A 24,163-nucleotide genomic window follows, 5' to 3' on the forward strand; every position below is an offset into this window, starting at 1 on the left:
ATCCTCCTGAGGCTGCATTTGTAGACCGATTACGTCACAGCGACGCACCGAAGGCTGTCCAGATTCGTAGACTCCTCCGAATGCGGCCGACAAATGTGTCCTTCATTTCCCCGAATTTGAAGGATGGGTCGGATGGTTTAAAAGGACAAATACTTTCTAAAATAGAAAGACAATGATTATTTAAAAGATCTGTTAATAAATCAACCTCGTCAGAGACAGGCAACACCAAATGTAAAACATCCGAAAATTTAGCAGCAGTAGAGGAATTTAAAATGCGAGAATTAAGTAGATGTCGAACAGGAGACGGATGGAAGGACGGTTTAAAAATAACAGAATGATGGTCCGAGATAAAAATGTCCTCAGAACTAATGAAGTCAGTGGTTCAGCCTAAAGAAAAAACGAGGTCCAGTGTGTGTGCTTTGGTATGTGTGGGGCCAAACACATGCTGTGTAAAAAGAGTCCATGACGCTAAGAAAACCTCTGGCAAAGAGGCCGGAGTCATCATCAACGTGCAGGTTATAACCAGTCCGGACAGCTTCAGGGTGGAAACAAAAAGTCACTGAACTCCTTTAAGAACTGACCTTTTGGTTCATGTGGACGACACACTACAGTAACACAATTTTAACTGGCTGTAGTTCAAACGACGAACATTTTTTCACCATTAATGGGCAACAATGGATCCGACTTCGATCCACCACAGCGAGACCTCCTCCCCGACCGGACGTCCAAGGCTGGCTAGGAGTATCCGCCCGGGCAAAGTTCGACGAGGGATGAAAAGTCGCCATCGCGCTGCCAAGTTTCAGTTAAAAGTAAAAAATTTGGAAAGAATAAAATCGTTCAACAAGAACGTTTCATTGGTTGATGAGCGGGCACTGAGAAGCGCCATGCTCAGTGAGGTAGAAGTCATGTCACTTACAGAACTGACTGATTTAAGGGACGTAAAAACTACGGGTTCGATCCCCGACGAGTATAAATTCCACTCCACAGGGACAGAGGGCCAGCAACCGGAGAGTCTGCATAAACACTCCTAAGGAGGAGGGGCTAACAGGTGTATTTCCCACTTCAGAGCAGCTAGCCTAACAACTTAGAGCCACTAATACTCACCTGATCCTGATCCGGACTCACACCTGTGAACAGACAAACTGCAGCTGCTCACACATATGGGGCTGATCCTCCTCCACGCAGCGATCATCGAGATATATTTTCACACTTTGTGGTTAATGAAGGCCGATGGTTCGTGTTGTCTTCATCATTTATCATTTGGTGGCAAATAAAGGACTTATTGTCCAACATTACATGGTTGATGCAACACATGTTTCAGAAATACACACATGTGTGAAAGACAGCTGTCGTTATGAACACCGAGTCAGTATGACTCAGAAAGTTTAAAATAGTGAATTAGTGTCCAAAACAGGAAACGTGTAGAGCGCACTGATCTCAGGAGGAAGTGCAATCAGTAAAACAATGACTCGTCGCGATAAAAGAATTATACCAAAGATTTGTGAAATTAAGAGTATTAACCATTATTAAACAGCTGTGATCTGACATCTGGATTTATAAGTCGCTAATATTTTATCTTTTGCTGGAATTTGTGACTCTGTATAAAGTCTCATTGGGATCGACTCCCGACTACTTTGGGAAAGGACGGTCATGCTGGCTTCATGTCACAACCACAGCAGAGGTATGGCAGAGAAAACTCAGTTATAACAGTGGTTTTGTAAACTTGTGCAGATCACCAAAATAACAGATTTGTGTGTGGGGTCAGAGTGTGGCCCCATAAAGAATTCCCTAAACCTGCTGGTCTGGAAGTCCAGCAGTTCATCTAAACAAAAGGCACTGAGACTAAAACAGATACAGATGTTTCTCCTACCATGAAGCAATAAGAGCAGGGACCACCTCTCCCACGCTCCCAGGATGTGGGAGTGAATGCCAGAACACTCTGGAAGGCACACAGTCTTTGCAGACTCCTAAGGATCAAACTTCTACCATCATGACATTGATTATAAAACTCTAAGCATTTATGAGTAGATGTTTCTAAGCATAAATGACAATCAACAACCCTGTCTCAGAGTGATGCTGAAAAACTAGTTCATGCATGTATTACTTCCAGGCTGGACGACTGTAATTCATTATTATCAGGAAGTCCTAAAAACTCCCTGAAAGCCTTCAGCTGATCCAAAATGTAATGCTGCAATATTTCTATGCTGCTGGGGGCTGTGTTTCTTCTTCTGTCACCCTTTTCACTCAGTATGTGTTGTGGTTTTCTCTGTATCGTTGTTGTTCTCTTACACTTTGAGGCAGCTGCTGGTGTGATTTGGCATTGTGTCAGTAAAACTGAACTGAAATGGAATTACAAGAATGAATTCAGTTCGGGTCCTGTGGCTCAGTCAGGTAAGGAGATCCCACAAAGTCAGCACTGTTCATCTGGATGTAACGTCTGCAGTGAGAGAAACGTTTCGTCATCATTTCTTGGAGTGGAACAACTTGACCGGCCTGCACAGAGTCCTGAACTCAACCCGACAGAACCTTTGGGATGAATTAGAGAGGAGCCTTCTCTTCTGACATCTGACCTCACAGATGCTTCTGGAAGAACGGTGAGAAATTCCCATAAACACTTGGAAATAAAATAGCTGCAAAGAGCCGACATCATACTCAACCCTGAGGATTTACTCAGGTTCGTATGCGTGTGAAGGCAGACGAGTGAAGACTTTCAGCAGCAGTGTATTCTGGGAGACAGTGAGATATGTGTGAAATACGTCGACAGTTTCAGTTTGGCTCATAGTTGCTTTCCTGTTATCTGATGTGTGACCTCAGTAACGGGAGGGGGGGGGCAGTATGTAACCAAAGTTAAACTGACGCATTATATGGAGAAAAAGTTACATTATTTTCAAAAGATGAGATAAAAACATGATTATTGACTGAACTTTAGAAAGGAAAGATTTCAAACATCAAATGAGAAACAAAGAAAAGCTGAAGAACTCTGATAAGGTTTGATGTCACCTGATAGGATCATTGTCACATCCACAGCATCTTCCCTTCTGATGAGCAGGTCTTATTCTCTAATGCACTGGATCGTTCGTCTTTATTGTGTCATGTTTCAGCCGTGTGCAGGAATTGGACCCAAACGCGAACTCACAGGGACAGAAGTTGAACTCAAAAGCACATTTCTGGAAACAGATCACTAACAACACAAAACTAAAGTGGGAAAATCTAATTATAATGTACTCCAGGAGCCACAGGGAGAATCACGACACTGTCACAGAGAAACACAGGGCTCAAATACACCGGGAAATAACGAGGGAATGAGACACAGACGGGAGAAACTGAACATAACGAGACCCAAAGGAAGCGAAACTCAGTACATTCACGTAGGACACAGACCTTCAAAGTAAAACAGGAAATGTAACAGACGCAGACTTGACTAGGAGAGACAGAGCAACTAAGAAACACAGAGAACAACAACAGGGACACACAGAGGGCGGCTACGAAATACTCAGAAAACTAAAGAGAATACAAGAAAGCCAAACTAAGACAGCAGACTAAAGAATAAACTGGTGAACAAAGAGAACTAAGATCATAATACAAAAACTCAGAGACACAAGAAACTCAAAACACCGACCCAGGACCGAGACATATTGTGTCTTATGTCCACGCTATCATCAGCTTTAAGTAGCTTACAAAGACACAGAAGTCTCCACACGAAGCTCATTACAAGAAATCAGAACTGAGGCTGCTGCTGAGGATCATTTTAACCCTTTAAGACCTACCATAGAACCAAGTCCGCCAGAGCTTATATTTTTACCTGCTGTGGAGCCATTTTTTGGAGCATTTCAAGTTGCTATACATCAATACAACCATTATAGCCCATATTTTAATAATATGTCTGCATTAAGTGCATAGTAATTACATAAATTGCAAAAAAGTGCAATAAACTACAAATAAATTTTAAAATCGTTTTTGTTTTTTTAACATATATTTCTAGTTAGAGAAATTTAAGAGGCTTATCCCTCAAAACTGTAAATACAAAAAAGTTGCACAAACTAGTTTCCCACCAAAGGAAATTTATTTTAAGTGTCTTCATAGTTTTATTTTTGAAATACACCAATTTTTATATACTGCAGGAAAAACGAAAAAATATATTATACTGCAAATTTGCAAAATAACAGCATATGCATCAAAATAAACTATTTCCAGCAGTGCAATATGAGTCCTCAGCATCCCAGAAACCACACAGAAAGTCAGAAAGTCAAAGATAACTTTTAAAAACACAAGTATAGGCTCATGAGGCCCTGATGGTAAAAAACTACATTTCCGCAAAATGACGTCACTTCCGGTTTCGGGCAGGTCATGGAGGACATGCACAGTTCGCGCTGATGGACGTAGGAAGTGTTACAAACAGCTGATCGGATCGGCAAAGCGTGTTTCTGGAATATTATGTTTTTGTTGCTGCAAGTGCTTTGATGCAGTTTTTGTAAAGCTGTATGTGGAAGGAAACTGTGACCGAGGACAAGCTGATGGCATAAGATGCAAGTACAACTCCTCCGGTTTCCATCCATCCATCCATCTTCATCCGCTTTATCCGAGGCCGGGTCGCAGGGGCAGCAGCCTAAGCAAAGAGGCCCAGACCTCCCTCTCCCCAGCCACCTCCTCCAGCTTATCCGGGGGAACACCAAGGCGTTCCCAGGCCAGCCGAGAGATATAATCTCTCCAGCGTGTCCTGGGTCTGCCCCGGGGCCTCCTCCCGGTGGGACATGCCTGGAACACCTCACCCAGGAGGCGCCCAGGGGGCATCCTTGTCAGATGCCCGAAACACCTCAGCTGGCTCCTTTCGATGTGGAGCAGCAGCTGCTCTACTCTGAGCCCCTCCCGGATGGCCGAACTTCTCACCCTATCTCTAAGGGAGAGGCCAGCCACCCTTCGGAGGAAGCTCATTTCTGCCGCTTGTATCCGCGATCTCGTTCTTTCGGTCACTACCCACAGCTCGTGGCCATAGGTGAGGGTAGGGACGTAGATCGACCGGTAAATTGAGAGCTTCGCTTTTACACTCAGCTCCCTCTTCACCACGACGGACCGGTGCAGCGTCCGCATTACTGCAGCTGCAGCCCCAATCCGTCTGTCGATCTCCGGCTCCCTTCTCCCATCACTCGCGAACAAGACCCCGAGATACTTGAACTGCTCCTCCTCCGGTTTCATATGCAAAAAAAATTATTGCGCTAGCTTACGTGGTTGCAGAGCTACCGGGATTTTAAAATAGTTAAGCAAAATGGAGCGTGTCCGACCGGCTCTAAAGGGTTAATAGATATTGAAAGGTTCTTACCTGCAGTGATATGGATCCCAGAGCAAACGACGACTTTGACATCAGCAAACAGACTTTGGTTTGAACTTTTCAAAACAGGAAATAAGCTGCTTGAGTGTATACAGCTGTTCCTGCAGCACACAGCAGCCAGCTCACAATATGTTTCACCACACTGAGGTTAATGAGCGCTGATGTACAGCATGACATCACCACAGCTGAAATATCATCAAGACATATTTCAGTTCTGCTCTTCTGTCCATCCACAGGTAAATCCAGCTTAGCCAACCAAAGCAGACGAGCAGCTGATTTCTGTGGTCGGCCTGCCTGACACCCCACAGGGATTACTGCCTCCCCGAATCAACCACACCCAACGTAAACTAAGCAGAGAGAGCTGAAGGACATCATTAACACCACATCAGTTTCACTCTGACTTCACGCGCGGACATTTGGAGAGCAAAGCAGGTTGTTGCCATGACCACCACGAGGCCATGCTTGTGGTTTCAGAGCACGTGGTGTTTGACAACAGTGCTGCAACCCCGTGCAGCTCACCAGGATATAAGAGGTTTACTTCATGCAGCAGATTTTTGAATACACATGTGGTCATATTGATGTGAGTCATACCTACGTCCCTCTGTGTGTAGAAGTCCCAGACCCCCCTGTCCTCCACCTGTCCCATGCTCTCCATGGAGCAGGTGGAGGAGGGTTGTTCTCCAGATGCCTCAAAGTCTTCAGCTGACTCCTTTCGATGCGGAGGACCTTTGGCTCTGCTCAGAGCTCCTTCCTGTTCCTCATCCTGTCTCTAAGACTGAACCACAAGCAAGGAGTACTCGCACATGCTGGGGTCAAAGTTCAACTGGTTTCAACTTTGACCACTGAGTGCTGTGACGTACCTTCGTGTGACCAATAGAAACAAACCATACTGCTGCACTAAGTTCAAGCACACGCTGAGGTTCAGTGAACAGTTTTGGGGGACGTGTTGTGCTGACGACACACTCGTCACCAGGCAGGATAGCTACACAGCTTTCTTCTTTTTGAGTGAGCGACGTGTGATTTTACTAAACATTTGAACACAATACAACACAAACTCTCATAGAGGATGTTGGAATTGATATTATATTGGAATTAATTGATATAAATATATTTATCCCACATCGTTTTATTGATTTATTGATTTTTACATGGAAACTGAAAGTATGGAATCATCTTTGCTCCAACAGATTCAACAGCACGTCTCTCTTTAGTTTCATTTACAATCTCGTTTTATATGGGGGCAAAAAATTGAAGGATACATGAACTTCTTATTATATACATATAAAAATACAATTACATACACTTTTACAGTAAAACATTGAGACAAACCAATATTTTCGACTGGTCTATCACATAAAGTTAAACCGGTCTTGGTGATTTGGGCTTCTGCAGTAAGACGTACGTGCTGTCAGTCAGCTGCTCTGAACCTTTGGGGGCAGAAAATGAAGAAATCTTTGATTATTTTTGTGATGGGAATGAAAATAACAAGTTTGACGGTATGAACGTGGATGAACGTGGAGGAAGGTGGATGAAGGTGGAGGAACGTGGATCTCAGTGTAAATGTTTGTTCAGAGAATTCTTAAAGTTACCTTTTTGATTTCCACCACTGAAAGACTCACCGACCAAAGAATAAGGAGAATCTGCAGGATCAGAGTCATGAATGAATACAGTTTGTAAACTGCTGTGAGAGTTTGTGCCGGCAGAGTTACCGTTCGTGTTGGTGGTGTGTGGCAGGTGGGTGATGGTGGCGTATGTGGGGTCGTTCTGCTTCAATAAACCTGTGAAAACAGCAAACGGCCTTCATCACATTTCACTTTCATGCTTTCACACAACAAACCAACATTTTTACCTTTTTACAGGAAGCTGTAAACTTTACTGCAGCAGTTTGTAAACCTGTGCACGTGTAGATGACATGAGGTGGTGTATGTGGAGCTGGTAACCATAGATACCTTTATTACTGCCAGCGTGGAAAGTGGAACCAATCAAGGAATATGTCGAGTCTGTAAGAGGACGGGACATGTTTGGATTAAATAAAGGCAGGTGCAGTATTAGCAGAACGGCTGGTTCAGTCATGAGGCTGTGAAGGTCAAAGGTCAGGTGTTACCGGGCAGGGTTCCAGTGGGTGGCAGGTCGGGGATGGTGGCGTATGTGGGATCATCATCATTTTGGTTTGACGTGTCTGTTAAAACATTCAACAGGATGTTGTGATCAGATTTTAAGGTTGCTTTAACACACAGTCAGGTTCTTTCGAAGTTGGAGACGTAAGCTTGGGCACACCTGCAGCTCGGCTGCTATCACACCTGCCAAAAAGTAGTGTTTGTTTGGTTTCTCTTTATTTTAAAACCCTCTTCTAATGCTCAGGTTGCATTATGAGTAAGTGTTACAGCCCAGTAACTTTACTGTTCCCATGTTAGCTTCATCAGACTCACACATACACAACGGTGTCAGCGGGGAACAGTAACCTAGTGAGGAGCAGCTTTTTTCTGCTGGCTGGCTTTGCTTTTTTATGAGATGAACGTATATTAATATATTCTCTACGTGTGTCTCTTTGTATGAAAGGTAGAATTAAAAGAACAACCATGCAGCTGTACCTTGCAGCTCTGTCATGCGGTGTGCCGATCGCGGTGCAGCTCCTAAGAAAAAACACTGAATTACTTCTCAGTTCTTGTAACATGAAGTTTTGCAGCAGCTGGTCACACGAGGTTCTGTTTGTCACCCGAGGCCTGAACAGGAAGCTGCTTCAACACACCCAGCGTATCTTTTTATCTGGATTCATTATCTAACATTGGTGATCAGACAAGACTACAGAGCAGATTTCCAGTCATATCCTGGGTACATCGCCATGGTAACTTGTGCTGTGCTCAGATTCGAGATCAGAGAGCGATTGGATGACATCACCACCTACAGACCAATCAAATTGAATCAGCATTCCTGGACACCAAGAACACCTGATTAATCAAATTAACTTCACTTTGTGACAAACTGAAGAGATTTTTTTCTCCTTTATCAGAACTTTTAATATTTGAATGGATTCAGTTTAAAGTGTCAGACCTCCAAAGTGCAGCTGTCACCTAGAAATCAATGCAGCACTGAAGATGCATTTTTAAAATAAATTACTATAAATTATAAAATATTTATTTATTCTGTGCACTAAATCACCAGATCAGCGATTAATGATCAGGTGGTGGCAACAACGCTAAATCTAATCAATTCTAAATCTGCAGTGAACCAAAAGGAAAGAAAGAGTAAGAAACCTTGTAAAGGAAACTTGTGTCTGGTGTCTAACGTGTGAGCTGTTAGCAGGTAGTTGTTCCTTTTCCTTTTCTTTTTTAGAAAGAATGGAAACAGATTAAAGACAGGAAACTGAACTTGACCAAAAGCTGAAACAAAGATGTGAGAATTATCAGGAGAAGAGTCTCAATGAATGAATGAGTAAAGAGTCTGAACCACGACACCATCTGTTTTAGATTCTGGGGTCCGTTCTTCGTACCTCGCTAAGTAGGTTAGCCGGATTAGATTGTTGACGATTTCGCGTGATCCTGGATCAGTCGGTTCCCCGAAGCTCATCCGGGACTTGCTGTCATAGCAACAGAGCCGTAAGCGTAAACCTGCTCGGGAGCAGGTTTACTTTATGTAAACAGGATTAGATCGCGGCCACTCAGGTATGTCCGCGTCATTCATACGAAAGCAACAGCAATATTCCACCACTGTTTCACCATAAATAAATAACATCAATGTAACTAAAGATAATGCAGCACTTGATCCTTTTATTGATGTCACACAGATACATACAGGTCATTTCCTAAAAAAGGGAAATGTACTATTAACATTCTATTACATGTATGTGATTATTACAGATGTAATTCATATTTCAGAGTAGTAATTGTAAATTACTTCGTGTAATCAAGATGGGAGACCACGGCTATAAAAGCGAAGGTGGATTTGGGAAGTCTGTCGCAGCCATGTCCTGTCCGTATACGTGAGCCACCCATTGCGGAAGGTGCAAGATTGATAAGGAGAGTCCTCAGAATTCAGCGTATATTGCGGGATAGACAGGATCCTTTAGCTCAGCGCGACAGTGTGCTCATAGAGAGATATCGATTTTCCCGTGAGGGTATTATTCACTTAACCAACTTGTTGACGAGGGGGTGCAGGACCACCACCTGTCTTTTTGTGCTCTGCCCTTTTCTTGGTTGCTGTTATGAACAAACAGATTATTTCAGGGTCTCTTTTCAAGAGACTAAAATCAATATAAGTGATAAATATTACCATTCTGTAGAATATTCTTATATTTCACTTTTACTTGTTCCCATGTTCTAGTGGGTCCTGTTGTGGCTCTAATGTGAAAGAGGATAAAATATAACATATTATAATATAATGTAATATAATATAATATAATATAATATAATATTAGGGCTGAACGATATATCGCATTTGCGATAATATCGCGACATGATCAAGTGCAATTTTCTAACCGCAAAGGCTGCGATTATACTGCGATTATATTATACAATTCATGGGCTGCATCCTCCTGAGGCCGCATTTGTAGACCGATTACGTCACAGCGACGCGCCGAAGGCTGTCCAAATTACTACCATATCCCAGAATTCATAGCGCGGCCCAGCCAAACTCCAGTTTCCAGCAATGGCGGCCGCTACTAAGTTTTAAAATTACTCTTATTATTCTTTCTGGGTCACAAAATAAACTTTTAACATATTTTCAGGCGAGAAAGTAGTTGTGTAAACATCAAATATCTGCTCGGTTTATCAAGATATCCCATATTTGCAAAAGTGCTTCGACGTTTTCGGAGACGTCTGCTACCCACCAGCTCGACAGCTAGCCGGGAGCTCGAGGGTTACTGATGCGGCCGAGAACGGCACAACTCCCGGCACATCATTTTCAGATCACCGCGGAGTTTCGCTGCTCGGGTTAAACGTAATATATAAGTCACTTAGACAACCTAAAAATGTTATTGTTGGGCTTTTTTCAGTGTTTTGTTTGTTCGTGAGTAAATCGGTTTGGCTGAGATTAAAGTTATTAGATTAGATAAAATAAAACTTTATTAATCCCCCGGGTGGGTTCCTCCTTGGTTTTCACACAGCTGACTAAACGTCAAACAGAAAACTTATTAAACAGAAGTATGAGACAGTCGAGAATTTACACCAGTGTCTGGTTATATTTTAGATAGCAAGAAGCAGACGGCCGAGTTTATTAAACTCCACCGAGACAGCGGTGACGCTAATCAGAACTAGACCGTCCAATTTCACGCCTTTAAACTTTAAAGGCGTGTTTGTGTGTGTGTTTATACAATTGCTATTATGTTTGCACTTTATGTGTAATGTTACTGACTGCAGAGATCAGTAAGATGTGTGTATTTTTTATTTATTAGTTTTATTTATTTAATATTATTTTTTAATTGAATGACTGTCTAGTAGTTCACAGATGTTGAAAAACTGAGTGTGGTAAAGCCACTGATTTTGTTTATGTATATTTCTGCAATCTGCACATTGTACTGACTTTCATTTTAATGTTTACACCAGGGTTCCTTGTCAGCACTTTATGCTCAGATGTTTGTAAGCTAAAAATAAACTATTGTGTATGTTCAAATATACTGTTGTGATTGAAGAAGTTAAATAAAAATGTCAGTCATCAATTCATGCATCACCTCATGTCATCATAACAGAGGTCTGTCTTCCAGGAAAGAACAGTTTAAAATTAATGTAATATAGTATTGGCCATACTATAAGATGTATTGCTTGTCTTTGTTTAATAATACAGAAGACAAAGACCTTAAAAAATAATCGCATATCGCATCGCAATCGCAATATTGGGGCAAAAAATCGCAATTAGATTATTTTCCATAATCGTTCAGCCCTATATAATATAATATAATATAATATAATATAATATAATATAATATAATATAATATAATATAATATAATATAATATAATATAATATCATAAATTTACCCTACCGCCTACTGGTGTTGGCCAGAGGGGCCGATGGCGCGATATGGCAGCCTCGCTTCTGTCAGTCTGCCCCAGGGCAGCTGTGGCTACAACTGTAGCTGTCTCCACCAGTGTGTGAATGTGAGAGTGAATGAATAGTGGCATTGTAAAGCGCTTTGGGTGCCTTGAAAAGCGCTATATAAATCCAATCCATTATTATTATTATTATTATTAAATTACTTACGAGTTTAATTTGTCAGCAACTTCCTGCCAGCCCTCTCTCCTTGCTTTTGCAGCCTTTGCAGTGTTCCCTTGCGTTTTAATTAAACTCTGAAACTCCTGAAATCCCTCACTCAAGAGTTCTTGCTCTGCTGCCGAAAAATACCGAGCGCGCTCCTTCGACATTTTCACCGACCAATCAAAGGGTTGCCGATCAATGTTTCTACTATCGATGCGTAGCCCCTGTTAAGCCACCCAGTGATCTCTCATTACTTCATCCAGCTATACTAATCGTCAACAACAGGTGTGTTCGGAGAACCGGAATAGCGAGCTCAAAGTTAGCGCGATGATTTGATCTTGGATGTAGTGAGCGAGGTACGAAGAACGGACCCCCGGTCCCGTTCTGCTTTACTCACCTCGTCTTTTAAACCTGCGTCTCCAAATAAAATAGACGGCGATGATGACGAGGACAAAGAGAAGAAGAGCACCCATTCCTAACTGGAAACCAGTTTGTTTGACTGGAAACAAACATAAATATCATTTAAACATTTTATCTACAGAACAGAACTGACAGATGTTTGTAAGCTTGTGTACCCGTGAACAACAACGACACTCTGACCTTAGTTTGTTTGTTTAAATCGTACCTAATGGAGTTTTTGTTGTTGTTGATTGATGAGTTCTAGTTAATGTAGCCCTTGTTGTTGTTGTTGTCGGTGTTGTTGTCGGTGTTGTTGTCGTTGTTGTCGTTGTTGTTGTCGGTGTTGTTGTCGGTGTTGTTGTCGTTGTTGTCGGTGTTGTTGTCGGTGTTGTTGTTGTTGTTGTCGGTGTTGTTGTCGTCGTCGGTGTTGTTGTCGTCGGTGTTGTTGTCGTCGGTGTTGTTGTCGTCGTCGGTGTTGTTGTCGTTGTTGTCGGTGTTGTTGTCGGTGTTGTTGTCGGTGTTGTTGTCGTTGTTGTCGGTGTTGTTGTCGGTGTTGTTGTTGTTGTTGTCGGTGTTGTTGTCGTCGTCGGTGTTGTTGTCGTCGGTGTTGTTGTCGTCGTCGGTGTTGTTGTCGTCGTCGGTGTTGTTGTTGTCGGTGTTGTTGTCGTCGTCGGTGTTGTTGTTGTTGTTGTTGTTGTCGGTGTTTTTGGTGTTGTTGTTGTTGTCGTCGGTGATGTTGTCAGTGTTGTTGTCGGTGTTGTCGTTGTTGTTGTCGGTGTTGTTGTCGGTGTTGTTGTCGGTGTTGTTGTCGTTGTTGTCGGTGTTGTTGTCGGTGTTGTCGTTGTTGTTGTCGGTGTTGTTGTCGGTGTTGTTGTCGTTGTTGTCGGTGTTGTTGTCGGTGTTGTTGTTGTTGTTGTCGGTGTTGTTGTCGTCGTCGGTGTTGTTGTTGTTGTTGTTGTCGGTGTTTTTGGTGTTGTTGTTGTTGTCGGTGTTGTTGTCGGTGTTGTTGTTGTCGTCGTCGGTGTTGTTGTTGTCGTCGTCGGTGTTGTTGTTGTTGTTGTTGTCGGTGTTTTTGGTGTTGTTGTTGTTGTCGTCGGTGATGTTGTCAGTGTTGTTGTTGCTGTTGTTGTTGTCTTCTTACCTTGAGTAACAGACAAAATAGCTACATGAGAATTGATTAACAGAACTGACTGTTTACTTTTAATATAAGAATCTAAAGCATAAATAATTTCTGAAACTAAAAACTAAAATACAAATAATTGGATGTTTGTCTGTACTTTCTGGGGTATATATGCATATTTGTGTACAGTATGAACAGTATAGTTTGCTGTACAGATGATTGTAAATACAATAAGAGTCTGAGATGTAAACTTCTTCATGCAGGGGTTTTTAGAGGAACGACTTATTTATGTCTTCTATTGTTTTCCTTTGGCTGCTTTGTCTCTCATTTCCCTTCCTGGGCCCTGTTTCAGGAAGCCGGTTTGGAAAACTCAGAGTGAAAAACGACACTCACGGTTGAGTAACCCCGAACTGTCCAACTCGGAATATTCCGTTTCAGAAAGGCTGATAACAATTAGTTCAATCAAGGCGGAGTTGCTTTAACCCCAAGTGAAGCGCGCGGACGAGGATACATAAAGCCCTGATAAGCGGAGCACAGATTAAGCGAGTCACCATGGAGACGGAGGGAAAGAAGGCGCGGTCAATGTATTTTACAGCGCTTGAGGCCGAAATGCTGATGGCAGCATATGCCGATAACATGCAAATTCCGCGGAAAAAAGTAACACAGCGACAGCTGCAAAAGAAAGTGAGCATGCATGGCAAAACATAGCCGACAGAGTCAATGCGTGAGTGTTAATATAAACATTGATCGAGGGATTTCCACCCATTTAACACGTTATTTTATCATATGTTATTTTATTTGTTATTTTATACATTTTATTTTGTGACGTGATGTGAGCGCAGGTGCAACCCAACAGGCCCCAAACGTGCCTGGCAGCAAGTAAAAATGAAATATAAAAATATAGTCCAAACAGGTAAGGTGTAATTGTATTATGAGCCATAGTGCTTGGTCTGTTTGTCCGATGTAAATCAATTGCAGTTAGAGGTTACATTAATTTTCTGTCTGTAAGCACTTATTGAAATTATCTGAGCACATTACAAGTACATATTTGCTTACTCTGTATGCTCAAATGTGACCCGTTATAGCCAACAGAAAAAAAGCGGAGGCCCGAAAAACAGGTGGGGGTCCTCCTCCACCACCACTCACAGAGGCTGAGCAGTTGGCCCTCAGCCAAAACAGTGGGCGCCCTGTGGCCGAAGGCATCTCTGCGGGGACATCCTCTGAGTCAATAACCCCGCAAGACACAAGTGCCTACATAGGGGGTAAATTCAAAATAATACATGATGTGCATACATCCTTTCTTCACAGTCACCTTTGCAGTGCGACACATTCATTTGATAAACTCTTTACCATAATGGATTATTTTGTAGTGAAGTTATTTTCCTACTGATTTTGCCTTGCCTCAGTCTTGGTTGTCTTTGAGAGCATAATGACAATGAAGTGTAAGGTGCTTGGTATGTTTGTTAATTGCCATTTGGTCCCTTGTAAGTTATAAGTGACCTGTATAAACCTCATATTCTATCAGTTGATGGTGATGGTGTACTGCATCTGGTGCAGCCTCCTGTTGAGCCAGACCAACATGCAGTTGTGAGTAATACTCCACAGATTATATGAGTGTACAGTAGAACAGCAATGTTGTTTATTTCTTTACTACAGGAAAATAATGAAGAAACATTGACAGCTGTTACAGAGGAGGAAGCAACAGAGACACTTTATGAGGTTTACATCTTTTAATACTTTGTGTACAGGAAACACAGGCGACCAATAAAGCCAGTTGAACAAAAAATCTGTTTATTCTTCTTTCAACATGTTGAGGTGATGGGTCAAAGGAAATGATTGTGACATATGGTGTCTCTGACTGCTCTTCCATCTTGTATGTCCGTGGGAGGGTCAGGATGTTCATGGTTTGGATCACTGCTGTTTGGTTCAGAAGGACAGTGTTCTCCTCTAATTGTGGCAATGTTGTGAAGAATCACACATGCCACAATAATGTCACATGCCCTTTCTGGGGTGACCCTGAGTCTTTGCAGGCACTGGAACCGGGCCTTAAGCATTCCGATAGTCATTTCAACTCTGGCTCTTGTCCTGCAATTAGCCAGATTATATCGCTGCTGTGGGCCCGGTTCAGGGTCAGGGTAGGGGGTAAGCAAATAGGGTAAACATGGATACCCCCTATCACCAAGCAAGTAGCCAGTGAACTCTCCTAAGACAGAAGGATACACTTCAGTTCAAATGTCCCTGAAGCAATTGGTCTTTATATATTTTAAAGTATTTTCAACTCACCATGTCCAAATTTTGTGCTCAGTGTACATTCACGGAATATTTGTGAGTCATGGACAGAGCCTGGCCACTTGGCTTCCACATTTGTGATAATGTTGGCAGCATCATATATGATCTTCACAGTGCAGAGAACACAAATTAGCATCCATTACTATGATGAAATAATTTGTTAGTTTGAAATGCTACAGGGAACTATGTACCTGTACATTAATGCTGTGGAAAGACTTCCTGTTCACATAGTCTCCTTCATTTACTGAAGGAGCAATAATTGGAATGTGAGTGCCATCTATACAGCCAATCACGCCTGGGAACCCTGAAAATAAATGTAAAATTTAAGTAGTAGTTCAAGTATCACCACATCATAAATTAAGTTTTGTTCATCCTGATACCTGCAATTTTGTGGCATCCCTCTTTGATGAATCTTGTGGGTCTATGACCGGGGAACACCACAGACGAGTACAGGAGACGTTTCAGTGCAACTGTAACATTCCTGACTGCCCGACAGACGGTAGCCTTGGAAACGTGCTCAGCGTCACCAATATTATACAGAAAGCTCCCGTTTGCAAAAAACCGAAGTGCAATACAAATAATATGTACAGAACTGAGAGCATGTCCGCGATGTGTCACATGCGTAATATATGGCCTGAGGATGTTATCCAAATAACTTATAGATTGTGCTGAGACACGGTAACGTTCGCACAGAAAATCATCAGGAAATGATAAAATGTCCAGACGCGCTCGAATCACTCTCTCCCGGCGGAGAGCTCTGCGGAGAATTTGGGCTTCGATATCTACCGGCTCTTCAAGGAAGGGACACGCCATGTCTGAGACTTCCTACTGTCAGGTTTCCGACAAAGGGGCGGAGACAGTCAGGGTTAGTTGTGGTAAACCTGCTAGGGGGCAGGTTAGCTTCACGGCGTGTGTCGTCATAGTGACTCACTCAGGCTGCAGCTGAACTCGCTTTGTGAAACCGAAAACCCAGAGTTTTCGTTAACTCAGGGTATACTTACTCAGTTTTTCCACTAAACCGGCTTCCTGAAACAGGGCCCTGGGCCCTGTTTCAGGAAGCCGGTTTAGAAAACTCAGAGTGAAAAACGACACTCACGGTTGAGTAACCCCGAACTGTCCAACTCGGAATATTCGGTTTCAGAAAGGCTGATAACAATTAGTTCAGTCAACGCGGAGTTGCTTTAACCCCAAGTGAAGCGCGCGGACGAGGATACATAAAGCCCTGATAAGCGGAGCACAGATTAAGCGAGTCACCATGGAGACGGAGGGAAAGAAGGCGCGGTCAATGTATTTTACAGCGCTTGAGGCCGAAATTCTGATGGCAGCATATGCCGATAACATGCAAATTTCTCAGAAAAAAGTAACACAGCCTCAGCTGCAAAACAAAGGGAGCATGCATGGCAAAACATAGCCGACAGAGTCAATGCGTGAGTGTTAATTTAAACATTGATCGAGGGATTTCCACCCATTTAACACGTTATTTTATCATATGTTATTTTATTTGTTATTTTATACATTTTATTTTGTGATGTGATGTGAGCGCAGGTGCAACCCAACAGGCCCCAAACGTTCCTGGCAGCAAGTAAAAATGAAATATAAAAATATAGTCCAAACAGGTAAGGTGTAATTGTATTATGAGCCATAGTGCTTGGTCTGTTTGTCCCATGTAAATCAATTGCAGTTAGAGGCTACATTAATTTTCTTTCTGTAAGCACTTATTGAAATTATCTGAGCACATTACAAGTACATATTTGCTTACTCTGTATGCTCAAATGTGACCCGTTATAGCCAACAGAAAAAAAGCGGAGGCCCGAAAAACAGGTGGGGGTCCTCCACCACTCACAGAGGCTGAGCAGTTGGCCCTCAGCCAAAACAGTGGGCGCCCTGTGGCCGAATGCATCTCTGCGGGGACATCCTCTGAGTCAATAACCCCGCAAGACACAAGTGCCTACATAGGGGGTAAATTCAAAATAATACATGATGTGCATACATCCTTTCTTCACAGTCACCTTTGCAGTGCTACTCATACATTTGATAAACTCTTTACCATAATGGATTATTTTGTAGTGAAGTTATTGTCCTACTGATTTTGCCTTCCCTCAGTCTTGGTTGTCTTTGAGAGCATAATGACAATGAAGTGTAAGGTGATTGGTATGTTTGTTAATTGCCATTTGGTCCCTTGTAAGTTATAAGTGACCTGTATAAACCTCATATTCTATCAGTTGATGGTGATGGTGTACTGCATCTGGTGCAGCCTCCTGTTGAGCCAGACCAACATGCAGTTGTGAGTAATACTCCACAGATTATATGAGTTTACAGTAGAACAGCAATGTTGTTTATTTCTTTACTACAGGAAAATAATGAAGAAACATTGACAGCTGTTACAGAGGAGGAAGCAACAGAGACACTTTATGAGGTTTACATCTTTTAATACTTTGTGTACAGGAAACACAGGCGACCAATAAAGCCAGTTGAACAAAAAATCAGTTTATTCTTCTTTCAACATGTTGAGGTGATGGGTCAAAAGAAATGATTGTGACATATGGTGTCTCTGACTGCTCTTCCATCTTGTATGTCCGTGGGAGGGTCAGGATGTTCATGGTTTGGATCACTGCTGATGTTTGGTTCAGAAGGACAGTGTTCTCCTCTAATTGTGGCAATGTTGTGAAGAATCACACATGCCACAATAATGTCACATGCCCTTTCTGGGGTGACCCTGAGTCTTTGCAGGCACTGGAACCGGGCCTTAAGCATTCCGATAGTCATTTCAATTCTGGCTCTTGTCCTGCAATTAGCCAGATTATATCGCTGCTGTGGGCCCGGTTCAGGGTCAGGGTAAGGGGTAAGCAAATAGGGTAAACATGGATACCCCCTATCACCAAGCAAGTAGCCAGTGAACTCTCCTAAGACAGAAGGGTACACTTCAGTTCAAATGTCCCTGAAGCAATTGGTCTTTATATATTTTAAAGTATTCTCAACTCACCATGTCCAAATTTTGTGCTCAGTGTACATTCACGGAATATTTGTGAGTCATGGACAGAGCCTGGCCACTTGGCTTCCACATTTGTGATAATGTTGGCAGCATCACATATGATCTTCACAGTGCAGAGAACACAAATTAGCATCCATTACTATAATGAAATAATTTGTTAGTTTGAAATGCTACAGGGAACTATGTACCTGTACATTAATGCTGTGGAAAGACTTCCTGTTCACATAGTCTCCTTCATTTACTAAAGGAGCAATGATTGGAATGTGAGTGCCATCTGTACAGCCAATCACGCCTGGGAACCGTGAAAATAAATGTAAAATTTAAGTAGTAGTTCAAGTATCACCACATCATACATTAAGTTTTGGTCATCCTGATACCTGCAATTTTGTGGCATCCCTCTTTGATAAATCTTGTGGGTCTGTGACCGGGGAACACCACACACGAGTACAGGAGACGTTTCAGTGCAACTGTAACATTCCTGACTGCCCGACAGACGGTAGCCTTGGAAACGTGCTCAGCGTCACCAATATTATACAGAAAGCTCCCGTTTGCAAGAAACCGAAGTGCAATACAAATAATATGCAATGAACTGAGAGCATGTCCGCGATGTGTCACATGCGTAATATATGGCCTGAGGATGTTATCCAAATAAATTATAGATTGTGCTGAGAAACGGTAACATTCGCACAGGAAATCATCAGGAAATGATAAAATGTCCAAACGCGCTCTAATCACTCTCTCCCGGCGGAGAGCTCTGCGGAGAATTTGGGCTTCACGATCTACTGGCTCTTCAAGGAAGTGGCACGCCATGTCCGACACTTCCTACTGTCAGGTTTCCGACAAAGGGGCGGAGACAGTCAGGGTTAGTTGTAGTAAACCTGCTAGGGGGCAGGTTAGCTTCACGGAGTGTGTCGTCATAGTGACTCACTCAGGCTGCAGCTGAACTCGCTTTGTGAAACCGAAAACCCAGAGTTTTCGTTAACTCAGGGTATACTTACTCAGTTTTTCCACTAAACCGGCTTCCTGAAACAGGGCCCAGGGCCCTGTTTCAGGAAGCCGGTTTGGAAAACTCAGAGTGAAAAACGACACTCACGGTTGAGTAACCCCGAACTGTCCAACTCGGAATATTCGGTTTCAGAAAGGCTGATAACAATTAGTTCAGTCAACGCGGAGTTGCTTTAACCCCAAGTGAAGCGCGCGGACGAGGATACATAAAGCCCTGATAAGTGGAGCACAGATTAAGCGAGTCACCATGGAGACGGAGGGAAAGAAGGCGCGGTCAATGTATTTCACAGCGCTTGAGGCCGAAATTCTGATGGCAGCATATGCTGGTAACATGCAAATTCCGCGGAAAAAAGTAACACAGCCTCAGCTGCAAAAGCATGCATGGCAAAACATAGCTGACAGAGTCAATGCGTGAGTGTTAATTTAAACATTGATCTAGGGATTTCCACCCATTTAACACGTTATTTTATCATATGTTATTTTATTTGTTATTTTATACATTTTATTTTGTGATGTGATGTGAGCGCAGGTGCAACCCAACAGGCCCCAAACGTTCCTGGCAGCAAGTAAAAATGAAATATAAAAATATAGTCCAAACAGGTAAGGTGTAATTGTATTATGAGCCATAGTGCTTGGTCTGTTTGTCCGATGTAAATCAATTGCAGTTAGAGGCTACATTAATTTTCTTTCTGTAAGCACTTATTGAAATTATCTGAGCACATTACAAGTACATATTTGCTTACTCTGTATGCTCAAATGTGACCCGTTATAGCCAACAGAAAAAAAGCGGAGGCCCGAAAAACAGGTGGGGGTCCTCCACCACCACCACTCACAGAGGCTGAGCAGTTGGCCCTCAGCCAAAACAGTGGGCGCCCTGTGGCCGAAGGCATCTCTGCGGGGACATCCTCTGAGTCAATAACCCCGCAAGACACAAGTGCCTACATAGGGGGTAAATTCAAAATAATACATGATGTGCATACATCCTTTCTTCACAGTCACCTTTGCAGTGCCACTCATTCATTTGATAAACTCTTCACCATAATGAATTTGTTTGTAGTGAAGTTATTTTCCTACTGATTTTGCCTTCCCTCAGTCTTGGTTGTCTTTGAGAGCATAATGACAATGAAGTGTAAGCTGAGTGCTATATGTTTGTTAATTGCCATTTGGTCCCTTGTAAGTTATAAGTGACCTGTATAAACCTCATATTCTATCAGTTGATGGTGATGGTGTACTGCATCTGGTGCAGCCTCCTGTTGAGCCAGACCAACATGCAGTTGTGAGTAATACTCCACAGATTACATGAGTTTACAGTAGAACAGCAATGTTGTTTATTTCTTTACTACAGGAAAATAATGAAGAAACATTGACAGCTGTTACAGAGGAGGAAGCAAGAGACACTTTATGAGGTGTACATCTTTTAATACTTTGTGTACAGGAAATACAGGCGACCAATAAAGCCAGTTGAACAAAAAATCTGTTTATTCTTCTTTCAACATGTTGAGGTGATGGGTCAAAGGAAATGATTGTGACATATGGTGTCTCTGACTGCGCTTCCATCTTGTATGTCCGTGGGAGGGTCAGGATGTTCATGGTTTGGATCACTGCTGATGTTTGGTTCAGAAGGACAGTGTTCTCCTCTAATTGTGGCAATGTTGTGAAGAATCACACATGCCACAATAATGTCACATGCCCTTTCTGGGGTGACCCTGAGTCTTTGCAGGCACTGGAACCGGGCCTTAAGCATTCCGATAGTCATTTCAATTCTGGCTCTTGTCCTGCAATTAGCCAGATTATATCGCTGCTGTGGGCCCGGTTCAGGGTCAGGGTAAGGGGTAAGCAAATAGGGTAAACATGGATACCCCCTATCACCAAGCAAGTAGCCAGTGAACTCTCCTAAGACAGAAGGGTACACTTCAGTTCAAATGTCCCTGTAGCAATTGGTCTTTATATATTTTAAAGTATTCTCAACTCACCATGTCCAAATTTTGTGCTCAGTGTACATTCACGGAATATTTGTGAGTCATGGACAGAGCCTGGCCACTTGGCTTCCACATTTGTGATAATGTTGGCAGCATCACATATGATCTTCACAGTGCAGAGAACACAAATTAGCATCCATTACTATAATGAAATAATTTGTTAGTTTGAAATGCTACAGGGAACTATGTACCTGTACATTAATGCTGTGGAAAGACTTCCTGTTCACATAGTCTCCTTCATTTACTGAAGGAGCAATGACTGGAATGTGAGTGCCATCTGTACAGCCAATCACGCCTGGGAACCCTGAAAATAAATGTGCAATTTAAGTAGTAGTTCAAGTATCACCACATCATACATTAAGTTTTGGTCATCCTGATACCTGCAATTTTGTGGCATCCCTCTTTGATAAATCTTGTGGGTCTATGACCGGGGAACACCACACACGAGTACAGGAGACGTTTCAGTGCAACTGTAACATTCCTGACTGCCCGACAGACGGTAGCCTTGGAAACGTGCTCAGCGTCACCAATATTATACAGAAAGCTCCCGTTTGCAAAAAAACGAAGTGCAATACAAATAATATGTACAGAACTGAGAGGATGTCCACGATGTGTCACATGCGTAATATATGGCCTGAGGATGTTATTCAAATAAATTATAGATTGTGCTGAGAAACGGTAACGTTCACACAGAAAATCATCAGGAAATGATAAAATGTCCAAACGCGCTCTAATCACTCTCTCCCGGCGGAGAGCTCTGCGGAGAATTTGGGCTTCACGATCTACTGGCTCTTCAAGGAAGGGGCACGCCATGTCCGACACTTCCTACTGTCAGGTTTCCGACAAAGGGGCGGAGACAGTCAGGGTTAGTTGTAGTAAACCTGCTAGGGGGCATGTTAGCTTCACGGCGTGTGTCGTCATAGTGAGTCACTCAGAATTAATCTAAACTCGCTTTGTGAAACCGAAAACCCAGAGTTTTCGTTAACTCAGGGTATACTTACTCAGTTTTTCCACTAAACCGGCTTCCTGAAACAGGGCCCAGTCCCTGAACCTGACCATGTTCAGAGGAATGCTCTTTGTTAAGTCACTTATCATCATCTATGAATCAGTCAAGTATAAAAACAAGTGTCCTAACTCAGGGAAGGAAGCAGTGTTGTGTCTACACATATCAGGCAATTCAGCAGAAAATCCATTTTAAATCGTATCTTTAGGTGTTTTGTTATTATGTAGTTTTAAATTCAATTTTTTTAGTAGATAGTGTCTAATCACAGCCACAGTTGCCTTAAGGCATCTTTTATATTGCAAGATAGACCCTGACAATAATACAGAGTTGTCAAAGGAAAATTGTTTTTATATAATGTGATCAGCTTCATGAAATGTATTCTTTTATTGATCACTAAGAAAATGTCTACGTGACTTTTGACATGTACTTTTGTGTGATAAATAACTAACAGCTTCCTCTTTCTGTAAGAAGGTACAGATTTTTTTCTTTATTAAAGAAAAACAATGGTGGATTCTCCCTACAGCGCCCTTCTTTCTATAATAAATATAATTCCATTGTCATCATTTATAACTTTGACTCTTGAAGTAAATTTGATTGGTCACCAGTGAACTGTGGGAATCTTTACTGTGCATCACAAAGCTGCTGTTGGACAGGAGCAGCAGACTGTCACTACTGTACTCAGCTGTGTATTTGCATCTTGCTCAAAACCTCAACCCGCTTGCATGCGAGTGTGTGGTAGTTTCATATGGCCTAACTTTGTCTACATGTACAATACTCTGTGAGACTGAAACAGACTGAAAGCAAACTTCTAGTTTCTCTTCAGTCTGACTCCTATTGAATCGTTACTTTACATATTCAGATTCATGCAGCACTGATTCTGGGTCAGTTTTATTAAAAACATCCACCAGCCTGTCAGTGTGCTCGCTGTGGATGTTTCACTCCTGAACCACAGTGGAGACACAAGCTGATGGTCTCAGTCAGGCTGACACTAACAGGCTTCATGTTTGACGGTCAGAGGTTCATGTGTCTCACCTCTGTCAGATCTCTGTCCTTTGGTCACAGTCACATAAGCAGCTGGTTTCCCATCACAGTAGTACAGTCCAGAGTCAGCAGGCTCAGCTTCTCTTATTGTTAATGTTTTGTCTCTACGGGAAAAATAATTCCTTCTATAATTTATTTCTCCAGAGTCTCGTCTCCATGTTGGACCAGCTGATCCTCCAACATCACCAGGACATTTCAGTAAGACGCTGCCTCTCTCTTCAACAGTGAGTTTTATTGTTCCTGTGAATAACAAATGAATGTGTGACTAAAAACCACGATTGAGCTTGTAAAATGGACAATTATTGACTTTTCTCATGTTCATTATGAAATCAGGGGCCCAAACAAACAAACAAAAAAAATAAAAACAAACAATATCAAAAAAGCAAATAGCTAATTAAAGAAATGTGATAAATGAACCTATTGAGACCTGAGGGATGTGTCTAGATTACGGGGTTAGCAGGCATGTAGAGCCTGAGGCTCGGTCACCATGGTAACTGGAACATGGAACCTGGTTTTGTTAGAGTTTCAGTGTAAAACTGGGAGTTAGTGACACATTTATCATTTAAAGTAATTCATCCCAACATGCAAACTGTGGTGCATCGACACAACAAGGTGCTGGAGTTTAGTTGGTGATACAGAGAATGGACAGTTTTATTTTTGGTCTCTAAACCACAACTGCTATTAGAGTTAACAGAAGAAAGGTTACAAAACTGGATCATCCAGTTTGCACACTGTTAATTATAGAGAATATTAACATTTATTTAATTTTTTTTCCCCTCATTTACATGTACTCTTCATTGGGCTTTAATGTCAGACCTAAA

At 42.3% G+C, this 24,163-nt stretch overlaps 1 protein-coding gene and 1 long non-coding RNA gene across 3 annotated transcripts; both read right to left on the minus strand.

Moving 5' to 3' along the window:
• Positions 1-6,431: 6,431 nt before the first annotated feature.
• Positions 6,432-12,212, minus strand: LOC146682343 (uncharacterized). 2 transcript variants are annotated; one of them, XM_085446735.1, is made up of 8 exons: positions 12,140-12,212; positions 11,912-12,013; positions 7,918-7,959; positions 7,431-7,505; positions 7,276-7,326; positions 7,036-7,104; positions 6,916-6,966; positions 6,432-6,753 (listed from the first exon to the last, which is right to left on the minus strand). In XM_085446735.1, exons 2-8 carry the CDS (start codon positions 11,985-11,987, stop codon positions 6,686-6,688), a joined length of 432 nt encoding a protein of 143 aa, XP_085302861.1. In that variant the 5' UTR covers positions 11,988-12,013; positions 12,140-12,212; the 3' UTR covers positions 6,432-6,685. The 2 variants fall into 2 exon arrangements, with proteins under 2 accessions (XP_085302861.1, XP_085302862.1); XM_085446736.1 differs by lacking the exon at positions 6,916-6,966.
• Positions 12,213-14,802: 2,590 nt separating this feature from the next.
• LOC146682344 (uncharacterized) lies at positions 14,803-15,985 on the minus strand. Its single transcript, XR_014917722.1, has 2 exons — positions 15,514-15,985; positions 14,803-15,428 (listed from the first exon to the last, which is right to left on the minus strand). It is a non-coding gene; the product is annotated as an uncharacterized LOC146682344 (long non-coding RNA).
• Positions 15,986-24,163: the final 8,178 nt, after the last annotated feature.

This window comes from Copadichromis virginalis, linkage group LG22 (assembly GCF_057382275.1).
Source record: "Copadichromis virginalis isolate Kocher_CV1m ecotype Utaka linkage group LG22, C_Virginalis_male_GT1.1, whole genome shotgun sequence".
Taxonomy (NCBI): Eukaryota; Metazoa; Chordata; class Actinopteri; order Cichliformes; family Cichlidae; genus Copadichromis; species Copadichromis virginalis.

What these genes read in the sequence shown, in the direction of transcription:
- LOC146682343 (XM_085446735.1), bottom strand. Translation starts at nt 11,987, where the DNA reads ATGGGTGCTCTTCTTCTCTTTGTCCTCGTCATCATCGCCGTCTATTTT. An exon ending in ACGCAGGTTTAAAAGACGAG is followed by an intron (nt 7,960 to 11,911) that starts GTGAGTAAAGCA and finishes GTTTTTTCTTAG; the next exon opens with GAGCTGCACCGCGATCGGCA. An exon ending in CAGTGGTGGAAATCAAAAAG is followed by an intron (nt 6,754 to 6,915) that starts GTAACTTTAAGA and finishes CTGCCCCCAAAG; the next exon opens with GTTCAGAGCAGCTGACTGAC.